Source organism: Gorilla gorilla, chromosome 21 (assembly GCF_029281585.2).
Source record: "Gorilla gorilla gorilla isolate KB3781 chromosome 21, NHGRI_mGorGor1-v2.1_pri, whole genome shotgun sequence".
NCBI lineage: Eukaryota > Metazoa > Chordata > Mammalia > Primates > Hominidae > Gorilla > Gorilla gorilla.
This window is the reverse complement of record NC_073245.2, coordinates 51,192,304-51,214,931: the sequence shown is the minus strand read 5'-3', so window position 1 is coordinate 51,214,931 and position 22,628 is coordinate 51,192,304. Positions and strand designations below refer to the sequence as shown.

The 22,628-nt window shown below is 43.0% G+C and overlaps 1 protein-coding gene across 5 annotated transcripts in view; it reads right to left on the bottom strand.

Annotated features, from left to right (window-relative positions):
• DHX35 (DEAH-box helicase 35) overlaps window positions 1-22,628 on the bottom strand; it is a 782,267-nt gene that overhangs the window by 733,548 nt on the left and 26,091 nt on the right. For all 5 annotated transcript variants that reach the window (XR_010132262.1, XR_010132260.1, XR_010132261.1 and 2 more), the window contains exons 5-11: window positions 19,121-19,225; window positions 16,522-16,583; window positions 15,611-15,680; window positions 13,161-13,220; window positions 4,179-4,291; window positions 3,152-3,248; window positions 2,113-2,271 (exon numbers count right to left, since the gene is read on the bottom strand). Coding sequence is in view for 1 of the 5 variants with exons in the window: in XM_004062147.5 (XP_004062195.3) it covers window positions 2,113-2,271; window positions 3,152-3,248; window positions 4,179-4,291; window positions 13,161-13,220; window positions 15,611-15,680; window positions 16,522-16,583; window positions 19,121-19,225 (666 nt within the window). In the remaining 4 variants the exon portion in view is untranslated. The remainder of the gene's footprint in view (window positions 1-2,112; window positions 2,272-3,151; window positions 3,249-4,178; window positions 4,292-13,160; window positions 13,221-15,610; window positions 15,681-16,521; window positions 16,584-19,120; window positions 19,226-22,628) is intronic.

The following is a 22,628-nucleotide window of genomic DNA, read 5'->3' as shown; positions in this document are numbered from 1 at the left end:
TTACTCAACCTCCTGAAGCGTTTCCTCATCTACATAATAAGATTTACCACCTCCCCTAGGGCTACTGAAGGGACTATATACAATTAATATATAAAGTGATCAGAGCCTAGCATTTGTTAGTTTTTCCCTTTGGCATAACCAAAGTAAATCACCCTCCATCTTGCGCAGGTATAGTCATTTATTCATTCATATCATGATTACTTTCTGAGGGTGTGCACTTTGCCAAGCACTGTTCAAGGTGCTGGGATGTAGGATAAACAAGACAGACAAGGCCCCTGCTCTGCCAGAGTTTACATTCTAGTTTGGGTGTTTGGGGTGAAGACAGGCTGAACATAAACAAGAAGATAATCTCAGCGAACAACAAATACTATAAAGAAAATATTAACACAATGAGGCAATATGATATGATGTAGTATATAACATGTATATTATATATTATTGTAATAATAGGGCATGCTACTTCACTTTTGTTGGCCAGGCAGAGCCTCTGTGAAAGATTTTGAGCAGAGACCTGAGTAACAAGCAGCAGCCAATCCTATAGAGATCCAAAAAGAAGAAACAGTTCAAAGGAAGGAGAAACAGCCAGTGCAGCCAAAATACAAAGTACAAGATGAGGTTGCAGAGGGAGGCAGATATGCAATCATATGTGGTCTCTGGGCCACCATGAGGTATTTGAATTTTATTCCCAGTACATTGGGAGCTGCCCCTGAAGGGTTTAAGTAGCAGGGGACACATATATATAGCAGTTAGAACTTTTTTCAGGCACTTTACATTTTATAAAACATTTTATAAAAATTATTTTATAAAAGATCATTTTATAAAAATTATTTTATAAAAGATCATTTTATAAAAATTATTTTATAAAAGATCATTTTATAAAATAATCTTCCTAATATTTTTATGTAGTTGGGATTAAGATGTTATGCTATAAAACCACCTATCTGAAAGTTATTATTATTTACGTTTTACAGCTGCAAAAACTCAGATTCGAGGTTAAGTCAGTTGTCCCAAGGCACATAGTAGCTCAGGGGCAGAATCCAGGTCTCCTGATTGGCTGGCTGCAATTAATGTTTGACAGGGCAGACTCAAGTTGCTCCATCCCAATGGTCAAGGGGCTGAGCACCCTCTTCCAGGTGGTCTGAAATTGGGAGTGGATCCTCAGACCATCCCTCACCTGCTCTATTCTCTGCCAACTGTTGATAAATAGCTACTACAGTAAAAATTGTCCTCGGGCTGGTTCTGTGCAGTCCTCATCTAATGAAAGGAAAAGGCAGAGTCAGGCCCAGGGGGACCATGAACAGCAGGCGGACTGGCTGCCTGCCAGCTCCTTCAAACCAATGCTTTCCACCACACCCTTCCTCACTCTCACTTCAAGGCTAAACATTTTTAAGCCACACCTTGAATTAATTGATTTAAACTTGGCCCTTTAAAATAGGCAAGCTGATACTTAAAACAAATTATTTAGAAACCATGTGTACCAATTTTTCTATTGCTCCTGACTGACCTCAATCCCCCCAAACAATCCCTTAAGCCAAAGTAAGCATGTGTCGTGGGAAATATTAGGAAGGCAGAAGAGAAGAAAAGAGAAGTCACCTGATCTGATAACTACTGTCAAAGTGATCCTTCAGTGGGACAGGTTTAGAATCTTCACAACAGGCCAGGCGCGGTGGCTGACGCCTGTAATCCCAGCACTTTGGGAGGCCAAGGTGGGCGGATCACAAGGTCAGGAGATTGAGACCACCCTGGCTAACTTAGTGAAACCCCGTCTCTACTAAAAATACAAAAAAAAATTAGCCGGGTGTGGTGGCGGGCGCCTGTAGTCCCAGCTACTCAGGAGGCTGAGGCAGAAGAATGGCGTGAACCCGGGAGGCGGAGCTTGCAGTGAGCTGAGATCGCGCCACTGCACTCCAGCCTGGGCAACCGAGCGAGACTCCATCTCAAAAAAAAAAGAAATCTTCACAATGTATTATTTATTGTGTGCTTTTAGATCTACTACACAGAAATATGGACCTAGAAGTCTGCCTTGTGTTTAGCAAGTTTCAAAACAAGTAAAGGAGCATCATTATGATTATAGACGGCTACCAACACCCTTGGTCATCAGGATAGTCTCACCTTTCTGACACTGCGTGACACCCTTTCAAACACTTTCATTTGCTCAAAGGAAGGCAGTCCTGCATACATGGGGAGAACTCGGAGGTGTCTCTTCATCCCAGTGCGAGCTAGTGCTCGAGCCTGCTCGATGAGCATCGACACAACAGTTTCTACCTCTTCCTAAAGACATTGAACCAGGAACCAAAGAAACCGAGATCAATTTAAAGCATGCTATTTTATCATACTGAAAGAAAATAAAAGTTGGGATCTGGACTTTAATTTTGGTCAGATTCAAGAATTTCAGTGCCGTCATGTTCCACTCTGGGATGGTATTTAATTAAATGCTAATACACAATGATGACAATGGGTGAAATTTTGCAACTACACTATTAGTTACTAAAAAATCGGTATGATCTGCAATGAATGGAAGAGTTCCCAATAAATAAAAACGATGACTATTTTACCCAGCATACATACACAGTGTCAAACAAGCATCTCATGCATATAGACAAGTTGCAGCATATAAAATCACTATAAGCTTTCTCCAAAAAAGATTACTGAACCATGGAAAGTGTTTGGCAGTGGAAAAGATTACAGTTGGAGGGCAGGTCTGAATAGTGCTGGCCACCGTCAGCGAGCACTTGGGTCTGTTCAGTTGTTTTACCAGTAATATGGCCACTTATCACCTCCAGGATGAGCTGTAAAGGTGTCACTGGAAAAAGAGGTACACAGCAGCAACATGTGTGCAGGACATGGACCTAATGTAGTATCCAATTCTGCCAAACAAAATAGCCCTCACTCAACTACCTAGTTTATTTTGGAATCAGCTAATACATTTAAAAAAACATTTAACCCTCTGCGGACAGAACAGGCAGGGGCTAACGAGTCCCTGACAATCTAGATGGTAGATGAATGACATCAAATCAATTTTTTACACAATTATGGAACCACAAAATACAACAAAACACGAAATACATGACTGAGTAAGGTAACAAGGCTCTGTATTACTTTTGGTGCTGTCTTAACATGTCTATTCATCAGAGAAGTACAATGGCATTACCTGGCCAGTAAGAAATGCTAAAATGTCTCCGTCTCCCTCTGTCTGGTGAATTTTCACCACAGTTTCGACAGTTGATTTGATATAATCTGGAACAGGACTGAAAAGACAAATGGGATGAATTCATCACTAGAATATGCTCGTTAATTACAGATCAATTACCCTAATAATCTGGCAGCAAAGCTCATCAAAGTGAGTTTGGGCCTGCCCAGTAGGCAATTAGTACAGGATGAACAAAATAAATAATCATTTTTTCAAATCTAATATTCAAGAATAATCCATAATTATATGTCAACTATGATTTTTAGCTTTATTTGGAAAGAAATAAAATGATATACCCATACAAATAGATGTGCTATCTTTAGTATGCAAAGACATTGGACCAGTGAAAATCGGGAGCTGTGGTCCCAGTGCTGAAGCCCATGCTCTTCCCAGCCCATTTTCCCTCCTAACCAATAGCAGCATCTATGGGTCGGCTGGATGGCCCTGATGGATGAGCTCTCCAACAAAACGATTCAGATATCAAGTCCACGACTCTGGATTTATCAGCCACTGGAACAGGCTCCTGGTCTTTTTTTGTCCAGTGACTAGTACAGGAATTAGGATGGCCCCTTCCTTGTCCAAGTAGGCTACTCCTAAAAGTGCCAACTGGGCCTTCTCGCTAGGGATGTAGAGAACTGAGAGCCAAATGATTCAAATCACCAATACTGCCCCTGCTGACAGGCAGCCTTGTAAACCCCAGTTCTGAAAACTATCAAGCTTCCCTCCCCAAAACCTGTTTCACCACTTTTGCTCTCTCTGGCTGAGCTACTGGCCACAGACTTAGGGAAACTTGCATGTCAGTGTGAAGAGTTTAAACTAAATTCAGCAGTGATCCGGAGCAGGGTAAGAACATTCTAGACCAATGACAAGGGACACAAAACTTGCTCCTCCCCATCCTTTAGAGTTGTGAGCAAATGCAGTTCTGACATTCTACATCAGAGGCCGAGTTTTCTAAACACCATCATCCAGAATTCAAGCATCATCAAACCTTTGTAGATAAAAGATATCCACCGGAAATGTTCTCCCTTCCACTGTAAGGATCACACATGTATCCCTTGCTGGATCACTGGTTTCATTTTGATTAAAGAAATCCCGGAATTTCTAAAAAGAAAAAAATTAATTCTTCATTTCTCTTAGAAAAAAAGGTTCGTAGCGATTCATGGAAAGAAAAAATAATATAAAACTTGCCCCTCTCCCTCTCCCTCTCCCTCTCCCCACGGTCTCCCTCTCCCTCTCCCCACGGTCTCCCTCTCCCTCTCTTTCCACGGTCTCCCTCTGATGCCGAGCCGAAGCTGGACGGTACTGCTGCCGTCTTGGCTCACTGCAACTTCCCTGCCTGATTCTCCTGCCTCAGCCTGCCGAGTGCCTGCGATTGCAGGCGCGCGCCGCCACGCCTGACTGGTTTTCGTATTTTTTTGGTGGAGACGGGGTTTCGCTGTGTCGGCGGGGCTGGTCTCCAGCTCCTAACCACGAGTGATCTGCCAGCCTCGGCCTCCCGAGGTGCCGGGATTGCAGACGGAGTCTCGTTAACTCAGTGCTCAATGGCGCCCAGGCTGGAGTGCAGTGGCGTGATCTCGGCTCGCTACAACCACCTCCCAGCCGCCTGCCTTGGCCTCCCAAAGTGCCCAGATTGCAGCCTCTGCCCGGCCGCCACCCCGTCTGGGAAGTGAGGAGCGTCTCTGCCTGGCCACCCATCGTCTGGGATGTGAGGAGCCCCTCTGCCTGGCTGCCCAGTCTGGAAAGTGAGGAGCGTCTCTGCCCGGCCACCATCCCATCTAGGAAGTGAGGAGCGCCTCTTCCCGGCCGCCATCACATCCTGGAAGTGAGGAGCGTCTCTGCCCGGCCGCCCAGTCTGAGAAGTGAGGAGACCCTCTGCCTGGCAACCGCCCCGTCTGAGAAGTGAGGAGCCCCTCCGCCCAGCAGCCACCCCGTCTGGGAAGTGAGGAGCGTCTCCGCCCGGCAGCCACCTCGTCCGGGAGGGAGGTGGGGGGGTCAGCCTCCCGCCCGGCCAGCCGCCCCGTCCGGGAGGGAGGTGGGGGGGTCAGCCCCCCGCCCGGCCAGCCGCCCCGTCCGGGAGGGAGGTGGGGGGATCAGCCCCCTACCCGGCCAGCCGCCCTGTCCGGGAGGTGAGGGGCGCATCTGCCCGGCCGCCCCTACTGGGAAGTGAGGAGCCCCTCTGCCCGGCCAGCCGCCCCGTCTGGGAGGGAGGTGGGGGGGTCAGCCCCCCGCCCGGCCAGCCGCCCCGTCCGGGAGGGAGGTGGGGGGATCAGCCCCCCATCCGGCCAGCCGCCCTGTCCGGGAGGTGAGGGGCGCCTCTGCCTGGCCGCCCCTACTGGGAAGTGAGGAGCCCCCCCGCCCGGCCAGCCGCCCCGTCTGGGAGGGAGGTGGGGGGTCAGCCCCCCGACCGGCCAGCCGCCCCGTCCGGGAGGGAGGTGGGGGGGGTCAGCCCCCCCGCCTGGCCAGCCGCCCCATCCGGGAGGTGAGGGGCGCCTCTGCCCGGCCGCCCCTACTGGGAAGTGAGGAGCCCCTCTGCCCGGCCACCACCCCGTCTGGGAGGTATACCCAGCAGCTCATTGAGAACGGGCCATGATGACAATGGCGGTTTTGTGGAATAGAAAGGGGGGAAAGGTGGGGAAAAGATTGAGAAATCGGATGGTTGCTGTGTCTGTGTAGAAGGAGGTGGACATGGGAGACTTTTCATTTTGTTCTGTACTAAGAAAAATTCTTCTGCCTTGGGATCCTGTTGATCTGTGACCTTACCCCCAACCCTGTGCTCTCTGAAACATGTGCTGTATCCACTCAGGGTTGAATGGATTAAGGGCGGTGCAAGATGTGCTTTGTTAAACAGATGCTTGAAGGCAGCATGCTCGTTAAGAGTCATCACCACTCCCTAATCTCAAGTACCCAGGGCCCTCTGCCTAGGAAAACCAGAGACCTTTGTTCACTTGTTTGTCTGCTGACCTTCCCTCCACTATTGTCCTATGACCCTGCCAAATCCCCCTCTGTGAGAAACACCCAAGAATGATCAATAAAAAAATAAATAAATAAAAGCCATCTATACCAATTCTAAGTTAATTTGGACTAAATAAGGTCTTATTAATAGCAAAGGATAATTGAAATCCCAAACTTACAAGGTTTTCAACGAAAGTAAAGTTTGCTAAAAGTTAAAAAAAAAAAAAAAAAAAAAAACTTGCCAAAGACAGGTGAGTAGCAAGATTATATATGTGCAATACAGATTATGGGTTGCAAAATACATTTTTTAAATTCACATTTTTCTAACTGTAATTGTGGGGAATCACATTTCAATGACAGTGTCTTTACTAAAGTTTTAATAAAAATAATAAAGGTTAGATTTCAAAACTGCATTCAGTATAGCATCTGAGTTAACATGTAGCTTTAGTATTATTTATATTATTCCTATCCTCTGTATTTCATTTAAGCAAAAATTAGGTCAAAGGTGTGATTCAAGTTCAGTACAGGTTAGATCAGGTTGGTGGGTAACTCTATCTGGAAAACACAGATATGATCATTCGATAGGAAACTTTTCCTTCTGTGAACAGTAGGTGTGTTTCCGGCCCCATTGTTACTGGTTTTAGGCCACTTGATGGCAGGGATAGTGTCTTCTCCATCTTTACACGCCCTACAGTAGTGAGTGCGAGGCTTTGTATGGGGTAGGCCATCAATCATGTACTTCCCCAACACTCCTGCAGTACCCTGTTGGGAGAAGTGTCTCTTGCCAGTTTCTGCCAAACAGGTGTCCACATCCTATTTAATGGTACTTGACCACCACTTGCAGCCCACAAGGAGACCTGTCTTGAGGGCTCCAGCCAACGATGGGGGAAGGAAACGCCACCAAAGATCCTCTCTTGGGGAATGTGACCCTAAGGTACAAAGAGAAGCTGAGACTGAGAAGAGCTAAGTGACCATGCAGGCAGGCAAGTGAGCACCAGATGGGAAGCAGCTGGTGCCCACTGCAGAGGGGGCATGGATATCCCGTCGGGTGGAGTGCTCCATTATTTGAATCTGGGTGCCCTTTCCATTCCCCACCTCTACTCTTTTCCCTGAGGCCTGGCTACATAACTACAAAGCTTGTCTCTATTTCCCTATGCACCTTTACAAAACATGCCCATCCTGCTCCAGGAAACCCAGGAGCCCAGGAGCTGTGCTAACGAATGGCATCAAACGCTAAGTGAAGGGGCTCTGAGGGGTACTTTTAAAAGAGTAAACTGGATTTAACCACAAAATACAGGGATGTTATATATTAACCTCAAAATTGAGAAGAATAAGCACAGACATAAAAGTGCCTCATGTCAACAAAACTATGTTTTGCTATGCAGAATTCCACACAGTACTCCTGTTCACTTTCTTTTGGGTAAATTCCCTTCAAGTCGCTTCAGCCTTCCTGCAACCCTATGACATGCACAGCACAGGAACACTAGAAGTAACACACAAACAAGTGGGAACAGACACCCCATGCCCCAAAAGAGTCAACAGTTCACAGAAGGCAGACGTGGAAAGAGTTGATCATAAAATAATCCCTGAGACAGACTGACCCTGTGACCAGGAAAGAGCTGCAGATTGCAATCTGATAGAATGAAAAGTTAAGAACTACCGGCTTTCAGGGAGAGCTTCATGGAGAAAGCAGTATCCCTTGCCTGCACTGTAAAGGCTAAGGAGGATTATTACTGGCTGGGAAGGGGGAGACATCCCTTCCCAGGACAATAGCACAGTGTGGACTAAAATGTAAAGGGGTCCCTAAGGGAGGACAGAGGCAAGGTCTAGGGCAGGCCTCCCTCATCTCTGAGTCAGCTCTCTCATCTGCAAAATGGACAAACTGCTATCCACCCTACAAGGTTGCTGTGAGGTTCAAATAAACTATGTGGGATAGTTGTGACACACGTCTAGCCTAGAATGGCACTCAATAAGTGATGTCAGCCATAACTCTGAAGGGACCCAAGTGCTCAGCTGCACTGGCACTTTATTCGATGGGCAAGACAAGGGCAGTGAAGATGGGCATGATATTATCAGACCTGTGAGCTGAATCCCAGACTCCAGTGGCCATTTTGGAGGAGGGCAGAGGAAATAAAAGATTCGAGGCAAACAAACTAATTAATGAAGCTATCATAATAGTGCAGGGGAGACAAAGTGTGAACCTGGGCAAAGCATTCCAGAGATACAGCTGGTGGGAACTGGCAATCAGTGAGTGAACGTGCACACACGTGCACATTGGAAAGAAGGCTAGAGTGACTCTTACTCAACCAGGGATAAAAACTTCTTAAAGCAATGGAGGTCTTGGCCTAAATGACTATGATCATGAGAAAGAGACTGAGATGGAGAATCAGAGAGTCACAAGTTTATGAGTTTAGGATGTCTGTGGCTAGCCAGCTGCCAGACAGCTAAGGCTGGTGTGCAAGCACACAGTCAAGACTGCCACAAGCACGAAGGCTCAGCTGAACCAGGGACCACAGTGGTGTGCAGCCTTGAGAAGGAAGAGCAGACAGAGAAGGGGCCCAAGAGGAAGCCAACAAGGAGGTAGGAGAGGGAAGTCGGCAGGGCTCCAGGAGCTATGGAAGGAGGAGGAGGAAGATTTTACCAAAGGGCTTGGACAGGGGTGAATGTTACCAAAAAAGCAAGCAGAACAAGGAAGAAGATGATGCCTTGACAATTTTATTAGAGTAGATGCCTAAACCTTACCGTTAAGGACTATGTGGTACTGAAAAGTAAAGAGTTACTCTTTGAAGAATTAAGACTCGGCCGGATGCGGTGGCTCATGCGGTGGCACTTTGGGAGGCCAAGGCGGGTGGATCGCCTGAGGTCAGGAGTTCAAAACCAGCCTGGCCAACATAGTGAAACCCCATCTCTACTAAAAATACAAAAAAATTGGCTGAGCGTGGTGGCAGGTGCCTGTAATCCCAGCTACTAGGAAGGCTGAGGCAGGAGAATCGTTTGAACCTGGGAGGCGGAGTTTGCAGTGAGCCGAGATCACTCCATTGCACACCAGCCTGGGCAACAAGAGTGAAACTCTGCCTCAAAACAAAAAGAATTAAGACTCAGCATTTACTGAGAAGGCACAAGACCTTTAAGATCTTTATCTTGTATCTTTATTTGGAAATACAAAATACATTAAAAAGTAAATAAATATAGTACCAACAATGCAAGAATCTTGAGGCAGAATCAAGGAACAAGAAGAGTAAAATGAGTTCAACACACCCAGAAAAGAAGAGTTTGAGTCAGGTTTGAAAGAGGTGGGGTCACATTGACATACAGACACGGTAAGAAGCATACATCATATAAAGGCAGGGGACAGTCTATGAAATGGAATGTAAATGACGTGGCCATCTGCAGGGTTGTCTTCTAGCTCACCACAGGCTCCTTCCCTGGTACCTGCTCCTTCCTAACCCACTGGAGTGGCCGCCAAGCAGCTATGTCTACCCAACACGCCCATGATTGGCCAACAGCCTTGGCCCATGTAGACTGGTCCAGGGTGGGGACCTGACCCCAGCTGATCCTAAGTTCCTTCTCTAAGAACCTGGAAAGAAATTAGTCTCTCTTCAAGTAGCTGGACTTATGACAAAAAAACTATGGGAGCTACCAGCAACCATATATTCTGCCATGCAGTTGGACGCAAATAAAAGAAAAGCAATATCATCACGTGATACAGGATCAATAAATACTTCATAATTATATCCAGTCATGTTACATAATTGTTCGTTTAATTGGGCTTACATTAAGAAAGCAGCTAAAGCAACCAAAGCAGCTATTTGATCAGCCCCATCATGCTCTGCAGGTCTCTGCCTCCCGGCTGCAGCCACTGCTGTCTTTGTCTGCAGGCTGGGCCACCCCAGTCCCTGAGAGAAACCACGGCAGGTGGCCTATCAGCAGCCCTAGCTCTAGGAGGTTTGAAATTAGTCTGTCACCCACAGACCCAGCCGCTGGGGGGCAGGGAATGAGTTCTGGACTTCCCTACGCCTCTAGATCAAAATGTTTCCTAAGCCACACCCAACCCCCCTGCCACTCCCACATAGTCCTCCTCATTCTTGCCCTCTTTCGCCCACTTATATCCTCTTTCTTTCTTTCACTCACATACGAACTCACATCCCATACCTCACGTAGGCCCTTCACACACGGACCCACAACCCACACAGAGATGACTCACACACACAGATCCCCCATTCACAGACACTTAGAAACCACCGTTCCCCTCACACAGGAGGCACTGGCTGAGCAGTGAGGACAGGATAAGAAGGAATGGCCCAGCTCACCAAAGGTCCAGCATGTCCCGTACCACAGCAGAGCAAGGCATGACAAAGTTCCTACATGCTGCCTTCCCGCTTACAAAATTGCTTCCAGAAAGTCATCTATATCAACTACCATAGACGGAACTGAAAGAAGCTATTTTTTTCATCTCTGTGTTCCACCAAGACAATAAAAGGCAATTGTGAACAATTAGTAAGTATTAATTAACAATGAATCTGGCCAGGCGTGGTGGTTCATGCCTGTAAATCCAGCACTTTGGGAGTCCAAGGCGGGAGGATCACCTGAGGTCTGGAGTTTGAGACCAGCCTGGCCAACATGATGAAACCCCATCTCTACTAAAAATACAAAAATTAACCAGGCATGGTGGCTCATGCCTGTAGTCCCAGCTACTTGGGAGGCTGAGGCACAAGAATCACTTGAACCTGGGAGGCAGAGGTTGCAGTGAGCTGAGATCACACCACTGTACTCCAGCCTGGGCAAGACAGTGAGACTTGGTCTCAAAAAATAAATAAATAAATAAATAAATAAATAAATAAATAAATAAAATGAATCTAAGAAAAGACTTGGACATTATAGTTTTCAACATAATAAAAACTGGAATAATTTTTAACTTAATTTAATAATTTTTAAGGTGGGGGGTGAAAAAGAGATAGAGATGTTCTGTGTAATGTAGCCACAGAGGAGCTAACTGGAGGTGAAGTCAGCCATAGTCCACAAAATAGCATGCCAGCAGATACCATGGGTGAGGGAGATGACAATTAAACAGGGCAACAGAGGAGCTTTAACCCAAAAGTTACCATGGGCAGACCTAAAACAACAGACTCCTACAGCCTGTGGAAAGGTCTGAGAAACCAGTCTCAGGACACATTGGACATTTACCTTCGCTATGGTGAGCTTTCTCTCTCTCCAAGTTGTTGTGTATCCCAGAAGCCACAGGGAGACTAGGAGCCAGGAGCCAGGGACCACATCTCACCTGGATTTCAGAACTGGCCTCCTTACTAGAGACTCCATATCTACTCTCATCTCCTATACACAGCACTCAGAATGATCTTTATAGAGCCCAAACATGATGAAGTCACTGCCCTCTCTCACATGTTCCCATGGCTCCCAACCAGATATAGGATGGAGTTCATCCTCTCTGGCTGAGCCTCTAAGGCTTTCCGTCATCTGACCCCAACCTCCCCATTTTAATCTTCCATTGCTTCCCAGTCAGTCAAAATTCATTCAACCCAAGTGCCTACTCTGTGCTAGACATTGTTTTAGGTGGAAGAGATAAAATAAGACAAAATCCTGATCTTCATGGAGCTTATATTTTAGTGACAGGAGACACACAATAAACAATGCATATAATGTTAAGTAGTGATAGACAAGTGAGAAACATAAAAAAAAAATCAGAATAAGGGAATAAAGAGCAATTGGGGGCTGTTTTAGAGAGCGCCTCTCTGAGGAGATAATAAATGCTCAAAACTGGAATGAAATTAGGAGAGAACCTTAGGCTGTCCAGGGAAGGAATGGTCTAAAAAGAGGGTTCCTCCAGAGCAGAAGCATGCCTGGGTTGTTTTGAGGAACAGCAAGGAGACCAGTGAGGCTGAAATGTAGGGAGCACTGGAGAAAGTGGAAGAAGATAAAGCCAGAGAGGGAGTTCAAGGGTAATTCACCCATGAGGGCCTGGCAGGTAAGATAAGACTCGAAGCTCCGTGAACTCATGGTCATGTCCCTGTGATTTCACTTCTATTTAGGGTGCCCTTCCCCACCTTCATCCATCTGGAAAACGGCTGTCCATCTTTCAAGCACAGCTGGTAGGTCACCACCTCTACGAAAGTTTCTGGACACCACCCAGCTGGCTGGAGTTAAGGGTTCCCTCCTTAGCTGCCTCAGAACTTTGAACACACTGAACTGCAAACATCTATTTCTGCATGTAAATATAGTAAGTGGTCAAAAGTATTTGTTGAGTTGAGCTGCTGTTTAAACTATCGGTCCACAAGAGAGAAAAATAATGTCAACCTAGCCACAGAAAACTTTAACATGGAAATTATTATATATACAGGAGAAACTTTTTTTTTTTTTTTGAGATGAAGTTTTGCTCTTGTTGCCCAAGCTGGAGTGCAATGGAGCGATCTCAGCTCACTGCAACCTCTGCCTCCCAGGTTCAAGCGATTCTCCTGCCTCAGCCTCCCAAGTAGCTGGGATTATAGGCATGTACCACTACGCCCAGCTAATTTTGCATTTTTAGTAGAGACGGGGTTTCACCATGTTGGCCAGGCTGGCCTCAAACTCCTGACCTCAAGTGATCCACCCACCTCAGCCTCCCAAAGTGCTGGAATTACAGGTGTGAGCCACCGTGCCCAGCCCAGGAGAAACTTCAATTGCACAGAAAAATCTAAATCTATACAGTATAGTCATAAATAAACAAATTCAAGAAATACAGGCTTATACTGAAAAAACAACAAAAAGAAGCTGCGTAAGTGGGGAGAAAGACCGTATGTAGATAAACAAGACAGGTAGGTAATTATGAGCTCAATTAATTACAGTCTAATTTCACATGCTGAAAAGGAGTAACCTCTGATTATATGAAATCTAGGACATCAGATGGTCCCATAAAGAAGATAGGGCATTCGGCCAAAGATAAGCTCTTGCTAGAGGTAACTTCCCAAGGATATATAGGACAAAAGTGTTTGTGAGGAGAGGAGGAAAGGGGAGGCAAGGCTCTTACGTCTGCATCCAGAGTGGCTGAAGCTACAATCAATCGAAGATCCCCTCGCTTTTTCTGAATCTAAAAAAGAAGACATTTGGAAATAATGATAATAGTGCAATACCTATGGATGAGATCATTTGATATCTGAAATGTATTTCAAAAATTCAGTGTCTTTTTTTTTCTTTTTTGCCTGAGGAGGAGGTAAGGGAGCTTACAGATGAAAGGACTGACTACAAATTAATAATTGTCAATAAAGGGGGGGGGTCATTACATTATTACTTCCAATTTTGTAAATGTATGCAATTTTCCAAAGTAAATTTTTTTAAATTATAAAAACTATAAAGAAGCTATAAGACCCAAATTTGAATTTACTGAGAATAAAACCATTTTTTCCTGACACCTGGGTCTCAAGATAGTTTGAATCTATGTATGAAAAAGTATATTAAAAGCAAACAAACAATAAATGATAACACCAAGACAGAAATATGGCAAAAAAAAAAGAGATAAAAGATATTAACAGTTACTCAAAGAAACACATAATCAACAGACATTGGAGAAGTGACCAAATGAGCTACAGCTAAGATATATAATAACAATGAGATTTTTTTTCCCCATCTATCCCATTGGCAAGGATTTATTTTTTTAAGGCTAATACTCAGTGTTGGCAAAGATTCAGTGAAATCGGCCCTCTTATTATACCGTTCCTGAAAAAGGTAATAACATGGTACAATAATTCCCTTAAAGTATCAAAAAATCTAAATCTTTGGCAATGGAATAAAATAACAATGAAAATAATAACAATAACAATTAATACAGACTAACTTATGTGCTAGCCCAGAGGCCCTGCATACAGGTACACAGTGTACCCACTGTGCAAAGATGCCTGGCTGAGGGGGCTAGGGGCTTCAGCAATCCAGCCCACCTGCCTCCCACCTAGCTCTAGACATCCTCCCAGAGGGAACATCTTTTTCTAATTTGCACAAAAGAACCTCACAGTCTAGCTGTGACCCTATGCCAGGCACCAACCTAAAAGTTTTTTGCTATCTTACTTAAGCTTCATAACAAATCACAATATACAGCACCTATGTCTAACAGAACTCTCTGCAATGATGAAAACTTTCCTTATTTGTACTGTCCGATGCATAAGCCACTAGCCACCTGTGGCTATAGAGCCCCTGAAAAATAGCCAATGTGAAAAAAAAAAAAAAGAAAGAAAAGAAAAATAGCCAATGTGGCCGGGCACAGTGGTTCACGCCTGTAATCCCAACACTTTGGGAGGCCGAGGCAGGCAGATCACCTGAGGTTGGGAGTTCAAGACCAGCCTGACTAACATGGAGGAACCAAACCCCATCTCTACTAAAAATACAAAATTAGCCAGGCATGGTGGCAAATGCCTGTAATCCCAGCTACTCGGGAAGGCTGAGGCAGAAGAATCGCTTGAACCTGGGAGGCGGAGGTTGCAGTGAGCCAAGATCACGCCATTGTATTCCCGCCTGGGCAACAAGGGCAAAACTCCGTCTCAAAAAAAGAAAAAAAAAGAGAGAAGAAAAGAAAAATAGCCAACGTGACTGAGAACCTGAATTTTTTTACTTTCTTCTATTTTAATTAACTTTTATCTCAATAGCTACAGGTGGCTAGTGACTACCATAAAGGAGAGTATACCAGCACAGATATAGAGACTACTATTTTCCCCATTTTAGAGATGAGTAAACTCAGCAAAGCCAGATTTGAACCCAGGTAGTCTGACCCAATGCCTATGCTCTTAATCACCCTGTTCTACCACTTCTTTCTAGACTCTAATTGGGAATCTGTCCAAAGAAAACAATCAGAAAATATGGGAAGGGAGGAGACAGCGGAGGTTAAGATTGAAACAAGATTGGCTGTGAGTTGTAATTGTTGAAGCCAGATGAAGGGTACATGGGGGTCATTATACACTTCTTTGGGATATGTATGAAACCTTAATAATAAAAAGTTAAAGAAAATAAACAGAAATGCAGCAGATTCAATTACAAGGGTGCTTGCTACAACAGTATTTATAATATTTAAAATCTGCAAGCCATATAAATTGCTAACAGTAGGGAAAGTTAAATACTTTATGATAGAGATGTGATTAAATAGCCATTAAAAATAATATCTTCAGAGAATATTTAAATGACACAGAAAAATCATCCTAATGTAATGTTAAGGGAAATATGCAAGATACAAATTAGTATATATAATTCAATCAATCCCTAGTATGCCAAAACAGATCCAAGTACACACACACACACACACACACACACACACACAGAAAAGAGAAGAAAATATACCAACATTCTACCACTGATATTCTCTGAATGGGTAGGATTATGGATGATTTTAATTTTCTTCCTTGGTATTTTGTTGTACTTTCCAAGTTGCTACAGTTGCTTTTGTAATCAGGCAATAAAATAAACACACACAATGAAAAGCTGGCAGTGAAGTCATACCTTTTTTAGCAAGCCAATGGCAATGTCAGTGTACAAGGTCCTCTCGTGGGCTTCATCCAGCATGATGACACTAAGAATCAAAGAGAAGCTCTCAGTGAGCCTCTAAAAAAGCCACACATCATCTCATCTAGACCATCAAAGAGCTTCTGGGTATTTAGTCCTCATACAATCACTTTGCATCAAAAGTAAACCTAAGTCACTCTTCTTTGACAATGAGGCAATTCTTAGGTTAATAAAAACGGTGACATTAACATACCTGAATTTTAAAAAGTGTACTATTGTTATCCTTAAGCGTTTTACCATCCACACTGAATTCCAACAGAATTTAATATCTGATTTTAAATGAAAACATAACCAACCTATAACCCCACAGAACACATAAAAATCAGAACAAAGCCCAACCATCTGAAGACTGTTAAGCTATAACAACAGTCAAAGAGGTAGCTGACTACAGCTGTGACACACGTGGGCCAGGGGGTCAAATGTGACACTCTCCTGGAGAACACCAGAGCCTAGGTAGGACAGCTTTAATGCTGTGAGTGACAGACAGATATACAAAGAGGGGGAAAGTGATAAAAAATTATTTGGACTCTGTATATTACATTTAACACAGGGCAGTTAGTTCTCTGCAGTCACCATCAATACTGGAGTGTGACAAGGCAAAATAAAAAGGACAAGTCACCAGACTAAGAAATGATAGGAATTTTAATGTGCCCATTTTTGAGTGTCTGTAAAGGGCCATACTATTTAAATTCTGAGAAAAACACCAAGGGTCCCAACAGCCAAGGTCAAGAGAAAAGCTCTGGGACAGCTGAACACAGACGTGAATCCCAGCTACTAACACACCTGCTTCTCCGTCTACCTGGGGACTCTGGAAACTAGGAAAGCTATCATAAGAAAAACACATTTACCTATATTTTGTTAACAACGGATCAACCATCATTTCCCTGACCAGCATTCCATCAGTAAGAAACTAAAAAATAAAAACACAAAGCTTTAGAAATAATTCACTTACACTATATATTAATGGTATTTTTTAAGTTCAAGTGCAACCTCTTTGCCAGCATGTGTACAAGTAAATTCCCACAAAGGACTGTGAGAAAATGCCCCCATATTTTCATTATCAAGCAATGTAATTGTTCACAAAAGGCTTTAAACACAGGGTCCTCAGCTGGAGTTGCAAATCTTTGAGCAGAATTTCACTTGCCTTTATTATGGGAACATCAGCTATGCCCCATTTCCTCTGGGCTTGCACCACCAGTACTATCGATAAAGAGGCAGTGAAGACCAACTGGTATCTGCCCAAAGAAACACCCTAAGTGTAAGATAATTGCTCTTCAAATGTCCCAAAGACTATAGATTGCAGTTCTTGAGGTTATTAACTTAAACTTCAATTAATATTATTTTACAGACTCTAGACAGGATCATGGTTAAGCACATGGGCTATGGTGTCAGACTGCTGGGAGTTCAGATCCTGGCTCTACCTCTTACTAAGCTGTGTGAACCTTGGACAAGTTACTCATCTTCTCTGTCCCTGATTGCTCATTTGTAAAATGAGGTAATCAAAGTATTTACCTCACCAAGTTAATGTGAAAAATAAATAAGATAGTATAGTAGTTCCTTGGTATCCTTGTGGGGTTGGTTCTAGAAACCCCCCAACCCACACCAAAATCTGCAGATGCTCAAGTCCATTATATAAGATGGCATAGTATTTGCATGTAACCTATGCATACCCTCCCATATACTTTAAATCATCTCTAGATTATTTAGAATGCCTAAAACAATGTAAATGTTATGTAAATAGTTGTTATACTGTATTTTTTTAAATTTACATTATTTTTTATTTTTATTTTGTAATATTAGCAATTCAAGGTTGGTTGAATCCACGGATGCAGAACCCGCAGGATGCGGAGGACTGACTGTACATGTAAAGCGTTTAGCATAGGACCTAGGACAGAGTAGTGTTTAAGAAAAGTCAGCTAATATTATTTCAGATTAATGAATCTTTATAAAATGCTTCAGACACATACAGTAACAGCCTTAACGTACTGAATTTGTTTTCAGGTTAAACCATCTCCCTTGCATGCTGTATCTTAGGTGTTTTTTACTTTTTTTGTTTTAAGAGCAGGATGCATTGCCATCATATTTTTCTTGGACCTGGTACTAGCTGCCACATACATACGTAAGAGTGAAAGTGAGAACTTCCACCAATGACAAATCACCAGTCGAGAACTGAGCACCTTGAAATTGTGACCAAATGGAATACAAAAGGTTTTTATGGACGGCTCAAAGGTTTTTATGGTTATGCAAACCACTGAAAATTAGCTAGTTCAAATATATTTGATGGTACAGAAAAATATTCCCTTCACCTAGCAAAATGAATATAACAAAATATGGCAATCTGGAAAACAAGGTCCATATTTTTACAAATCACTACATTGGTCATTCAGCTCATCTGATTTTCAATTTTCCTCTGTTGCAAATTAAGAGGTAACTGAGATTCTAATAATCAATTTTCATTTCATCAGATTATTTTCATTCACTGTTTTATTGCACTGTCTGATTAGACTTTGATTCTAGCACGGTGGTAGGTAGTACACACTCTGTTGAGTTGATTATACACTGATTACTATTGATACTAATTATTTTAATATTAGCAACAAGGCCAAAGAACACACATGTAAAACCCATTTTCATATGAAAATGGAAAAGTACTAATTAGTGAAACAACATTCATGAATTCTACACTTCATCAACTTATACTACTCTATTTTTAAGCCTTTTACAGGCTTGTTTCTATATTTCGATTGCTATTTGAGTCAGTGAAAATACAATAAAATACACATAAGAAAAGACAGCTTTGAGTCTTGGTCCTATCACTGATTGGCATATAGTATCAGGCAAGTCATTCAACCTTCCAAGCCCTTAACCTCTTCATCTTTGGAATCAAGGACTAAACCTGACTTCCAAGCTCCTTTCTGAGATAAGATTGCAGGACTCTTTGAAAGAGCTCTGTGTTGGCCGGGCGCAGTGGCTCACGCCTGTAATCCCAGCACTTTGGGAGGCTGAGGCAGGTGGTCAGGAGATTGAGACCATCCTGGCTAACACAGTGAAACCCTGTCTCTACTAAAAACACACACACACAAAAAAAAAAAAACACTTAGCCGGGTGTGGTGACGGTCGCCTGTAGTCCCAGCTACTCGGGAGGCTGAGGAAGGAGAATGGCGTGAACCCAGGAGGCGGAGCTTGCAGCGAGCAGAGATCGTGCCACCGCACTCCAGCCTGGGTGACAGAGCGAGACTCTGTCTCAAAAAAAAAAAAAAAAAAAAAAAAAAAAGAAAGAGCTCTCTGTCTCCTAGCTGACTAAAGTCTCTGAATGTCAGGATACTTTTCTTCACTCTCTGCCATGGTATCAATGTCCTGTACAGCAGCAAGGACTACATGTTTTTATTTCTCCCAAAATAACCTTCTTCCTTATTTCCACTAGGAAAAGCAGCTTGAGCACTTTACCTTAATTCTCGTGGCCAGCTGGTCGGTGCAGTCATCAAAGCGGATGCAGTAGCCCACCTCGTGGCCCAGCACTGCACCCCTTTCTTCAGCTACTCTCCCTGCAACCTTTGGGAAGAAAGATCATGCTGAAAATAGAGACATAGAAATTACTGCACAGCGCACATACTATGGAAAATCTAAAGGTCATTTATATTTTAAATAGTATGTGAACACAATGAAAAATGAAAAGAGACAAGTTATTAGAGAACAAGCATAATAACTTTTGCAATTTTTATCATTATTATTATTGAGACAGAGTCTCACTCTGTCACCCAGGCTGGAGGGCAGTGGCACAATCTCAGCTCACTGCAACCTCCACCTCCCAAGTTCAAGCAATCCTCCTGCCTCAACCTCCTAAGTAGCTGGGATTACAGGCAAGCGCCACCAGGCCCAGCTAATTTTTGTATTTTTAGTGGAGATGGGGTTTTGCCACGTTGGCCAGGCTGGTCTTAAACTCCTGACCTCAAGCAATTTGCCCGCCTCAGCCTCTCAAAGTTCAGGGATTACAGGCGTGAGCCACCACACCCAGCCAATTATTAACTTATACATCTCACTTCATTCTATAATGGTCTTGGGGCAACTTATAAGAACATACACAATGAAAAACAAAATCACATAAAAATGTTACGGATCAAGATCCAAAAAATTACAGAAAAAATTTCAAAAGATCAAAGCCAATGAGAAAATGTTAAACATAGATATGCCAAAATTATTCAAGTTGAGCCACAAATTCAGCTCTAAATTTGGTGGCCAAAGCAAAAAGGAAAGTAAAAGAAATGACAAGATTCACCCTGTTCCTAAACAAAGGGCACACTAACCAGGGACAACTTTTCATCTCCACGCTCGAAAAGAAAACCCATCCCCCGGGACCATGAAGGCAGAACAGGAATTACCATATTCAAAGCTGGGCCAGTTTCATTTTCTCATTGAAGGCAAAAAGGTAAGTTTCAAGAATGAGATACCTGAAACAGTTCACAACTGTGTCCCAGCTGCCAAAGCCACTGAGAGGGGAAATACAGACAAGAACTCAGGTTTAAAACAAAGGGGGCAGATGAGTGGATGAGAAGATCAATAAAAAATCCAAGGTAGCATAATAAAGTGAAAGACAAAATATGTAATACATTATGAAGACCATAAACTATAGACAAAATTTCATCCGTCAAAACATAACAAATAAAAAATGAATGCAGGAAAGAGAAAAATGAATCCAACAGCAAGATCTCTGCATTCCCCCAAGAAGGCTATTCAAAAGTTAACTTATTAATAGAAAATATTTAAAAGAATGAACAAGCATAAAAGTGGAAGAGCAACAAAGAATATCATTTAGTTTAATTTAAAAGAAAATAGGACCGGAAGCGGTGGTTCACACCTACAATCCCAGCACTTTGGGAGGCAAATCACCTGAGGTCAGGAGTTCAAGACCAGCCTAGCCAACATGGTGAAACCCCATCTCTACTAAAAATACAAAAAGTTAGTTGGGCATGGTGGCATGCGCCTGTAATCCCAGCTACTTGCAGGAGGCTGAGGCAGGAGAATCGCTTGAACCCGGGGAGGTGGAGGTTGCAATGAGCCGAGGTCACGCCACTACACTCCAGCCTGGGTGACAAAGAGACTGTGTCAAAAAAAAAAAAAAAAAGAAAAGAAAGTTTAGTATTCACCACCACATAAACTACCTAAATGAAAAGAACCAAAGGGAAGCAATATTAATAGAGATTTCCCAGGGCCCAGCACACCAATCCCCACAGAAGGAAGGAGTTCAGTCTCCCTCTTTCACAGGTGAGACAACCTCCCCAGCACCCACGCAGTTCCCAAGTCCTGTCTTTAGAACATGGCTGGCACATGTGGTGTCCTGAGACAGAGCTTACTGCTCCAGCCTTTCCACCCCAGCAGCCCCAGGCTCAGGAGGGCAGAGGCTCCCTGCCCTCAGCTTCTGAGCTAGGCACACCCAGGCGTTTCCTGCCCATCAGTGTTTAAGAGCAGATGAGGATCAGAGCAGATGAGGATCAGAAGCAGCTCTGCCTGGTGACTTGAAATTATAGAATGGGGAGGCCAAAACCAAATCAATCATCCGGCAGCTGGTCTATATCATGTAGGCTTTCAAAACGTCTTATGAAACCAGAAAGTTATCCTACACTGCTCTGCCTCTGGTGGTTGTATTTCCCAATGACCAGCATTTCACCAGGACAGATTTGTTATTGTTACTGTTCCAATTTCAACCCTACATGTCGTTATATTATCAATCTCAGAATATGGTACAGGTAGAGAATGTGTGCATAGAGATACTAGGAACTTATGGAGAAAATAGGCTTATAAGAATGAGCATACATAAATATATATACACCTACGATGTACCCACAAAAATTTTAAATTTAAAAAAATGAGCATAAATTAACAAATCTCTGTAAAAATATAATCATTTTATGGGTCTATAAGGTAAAAGCCAAACCTGTTTATTCTTACTCCTTCACTATTTGAATACATTTGCTATAAAAAGTATGTATTTTTATTTTCAAACTCTATTTTTAAATTTTTATTATTTATAATCACACAAGGTTATATTCTATTGGCTTTTTAATAGATTTTTATCTCTATCACTTTAGTTCTGCTCCCAATAACTTCATCAACTAGACTGGACAAATACTATCTTTTTGACAGACCAAAAGGAAAGGGAGGTAAAAGACCGAAAAAAAAAAAAAATCACTGAGCACCTACTACTGGCAAGTGCTGTGCTCTAAGCTTTCACAAATTTGTATCTCATTAAATAGACACACAGCCCATGAAGTAGACAAGACACTGTTGTATTTACAAATGAGGAAACTGAAATAAGACAGGTGTTAGAGCTTATTCAGAATCACAGGTCAGGGAGGACCTACCTGGTCTTGAAGTCAAACCCAGACCACATGAGTTCAACAAGCATACTCACTACTAATTGCCTCTCACAGAGATCAAGCAACAGCTTATGCAATCTGTTTTTAGGCTCTGAGATTGTTTGCAGATTTTAGTCTGCACATAAAGTACTTTCTGAGATGTAGCATTTCAAACTTGACAGCTCTATTAATATATTACATGCTCTTTGCTCTTTCAAGAGAAAGCTGTGGTTTCATGGAAGTTATCCATGGCTACAAATTTGGAACTAAAATGCAAACTGATTAAGAGCTGGGATTCCAAACCACAAACAGGAAAAACTGCTCTAATTTTAGGTAACTGAGTCATCTTTTAGTGACAAAAAAGATTAACTCCAGCAGCATTTGCAACTTGGTTTCCACACTGTTAGCCCCATTTTCATACAAAAACACAACACACACACACATAACTTGTAAAACTGTATAACTTCTTAATTGAGCACCATTAGAAAATGAACTTTGGGCAAAACGACGACACAATAATTAAAACTCAGTACAGAACAAAAATAACTTGGGGAAATAGAATTAATTGTTTGTCCAGGTAAAGGCCGCAAACTAAAGGCCCT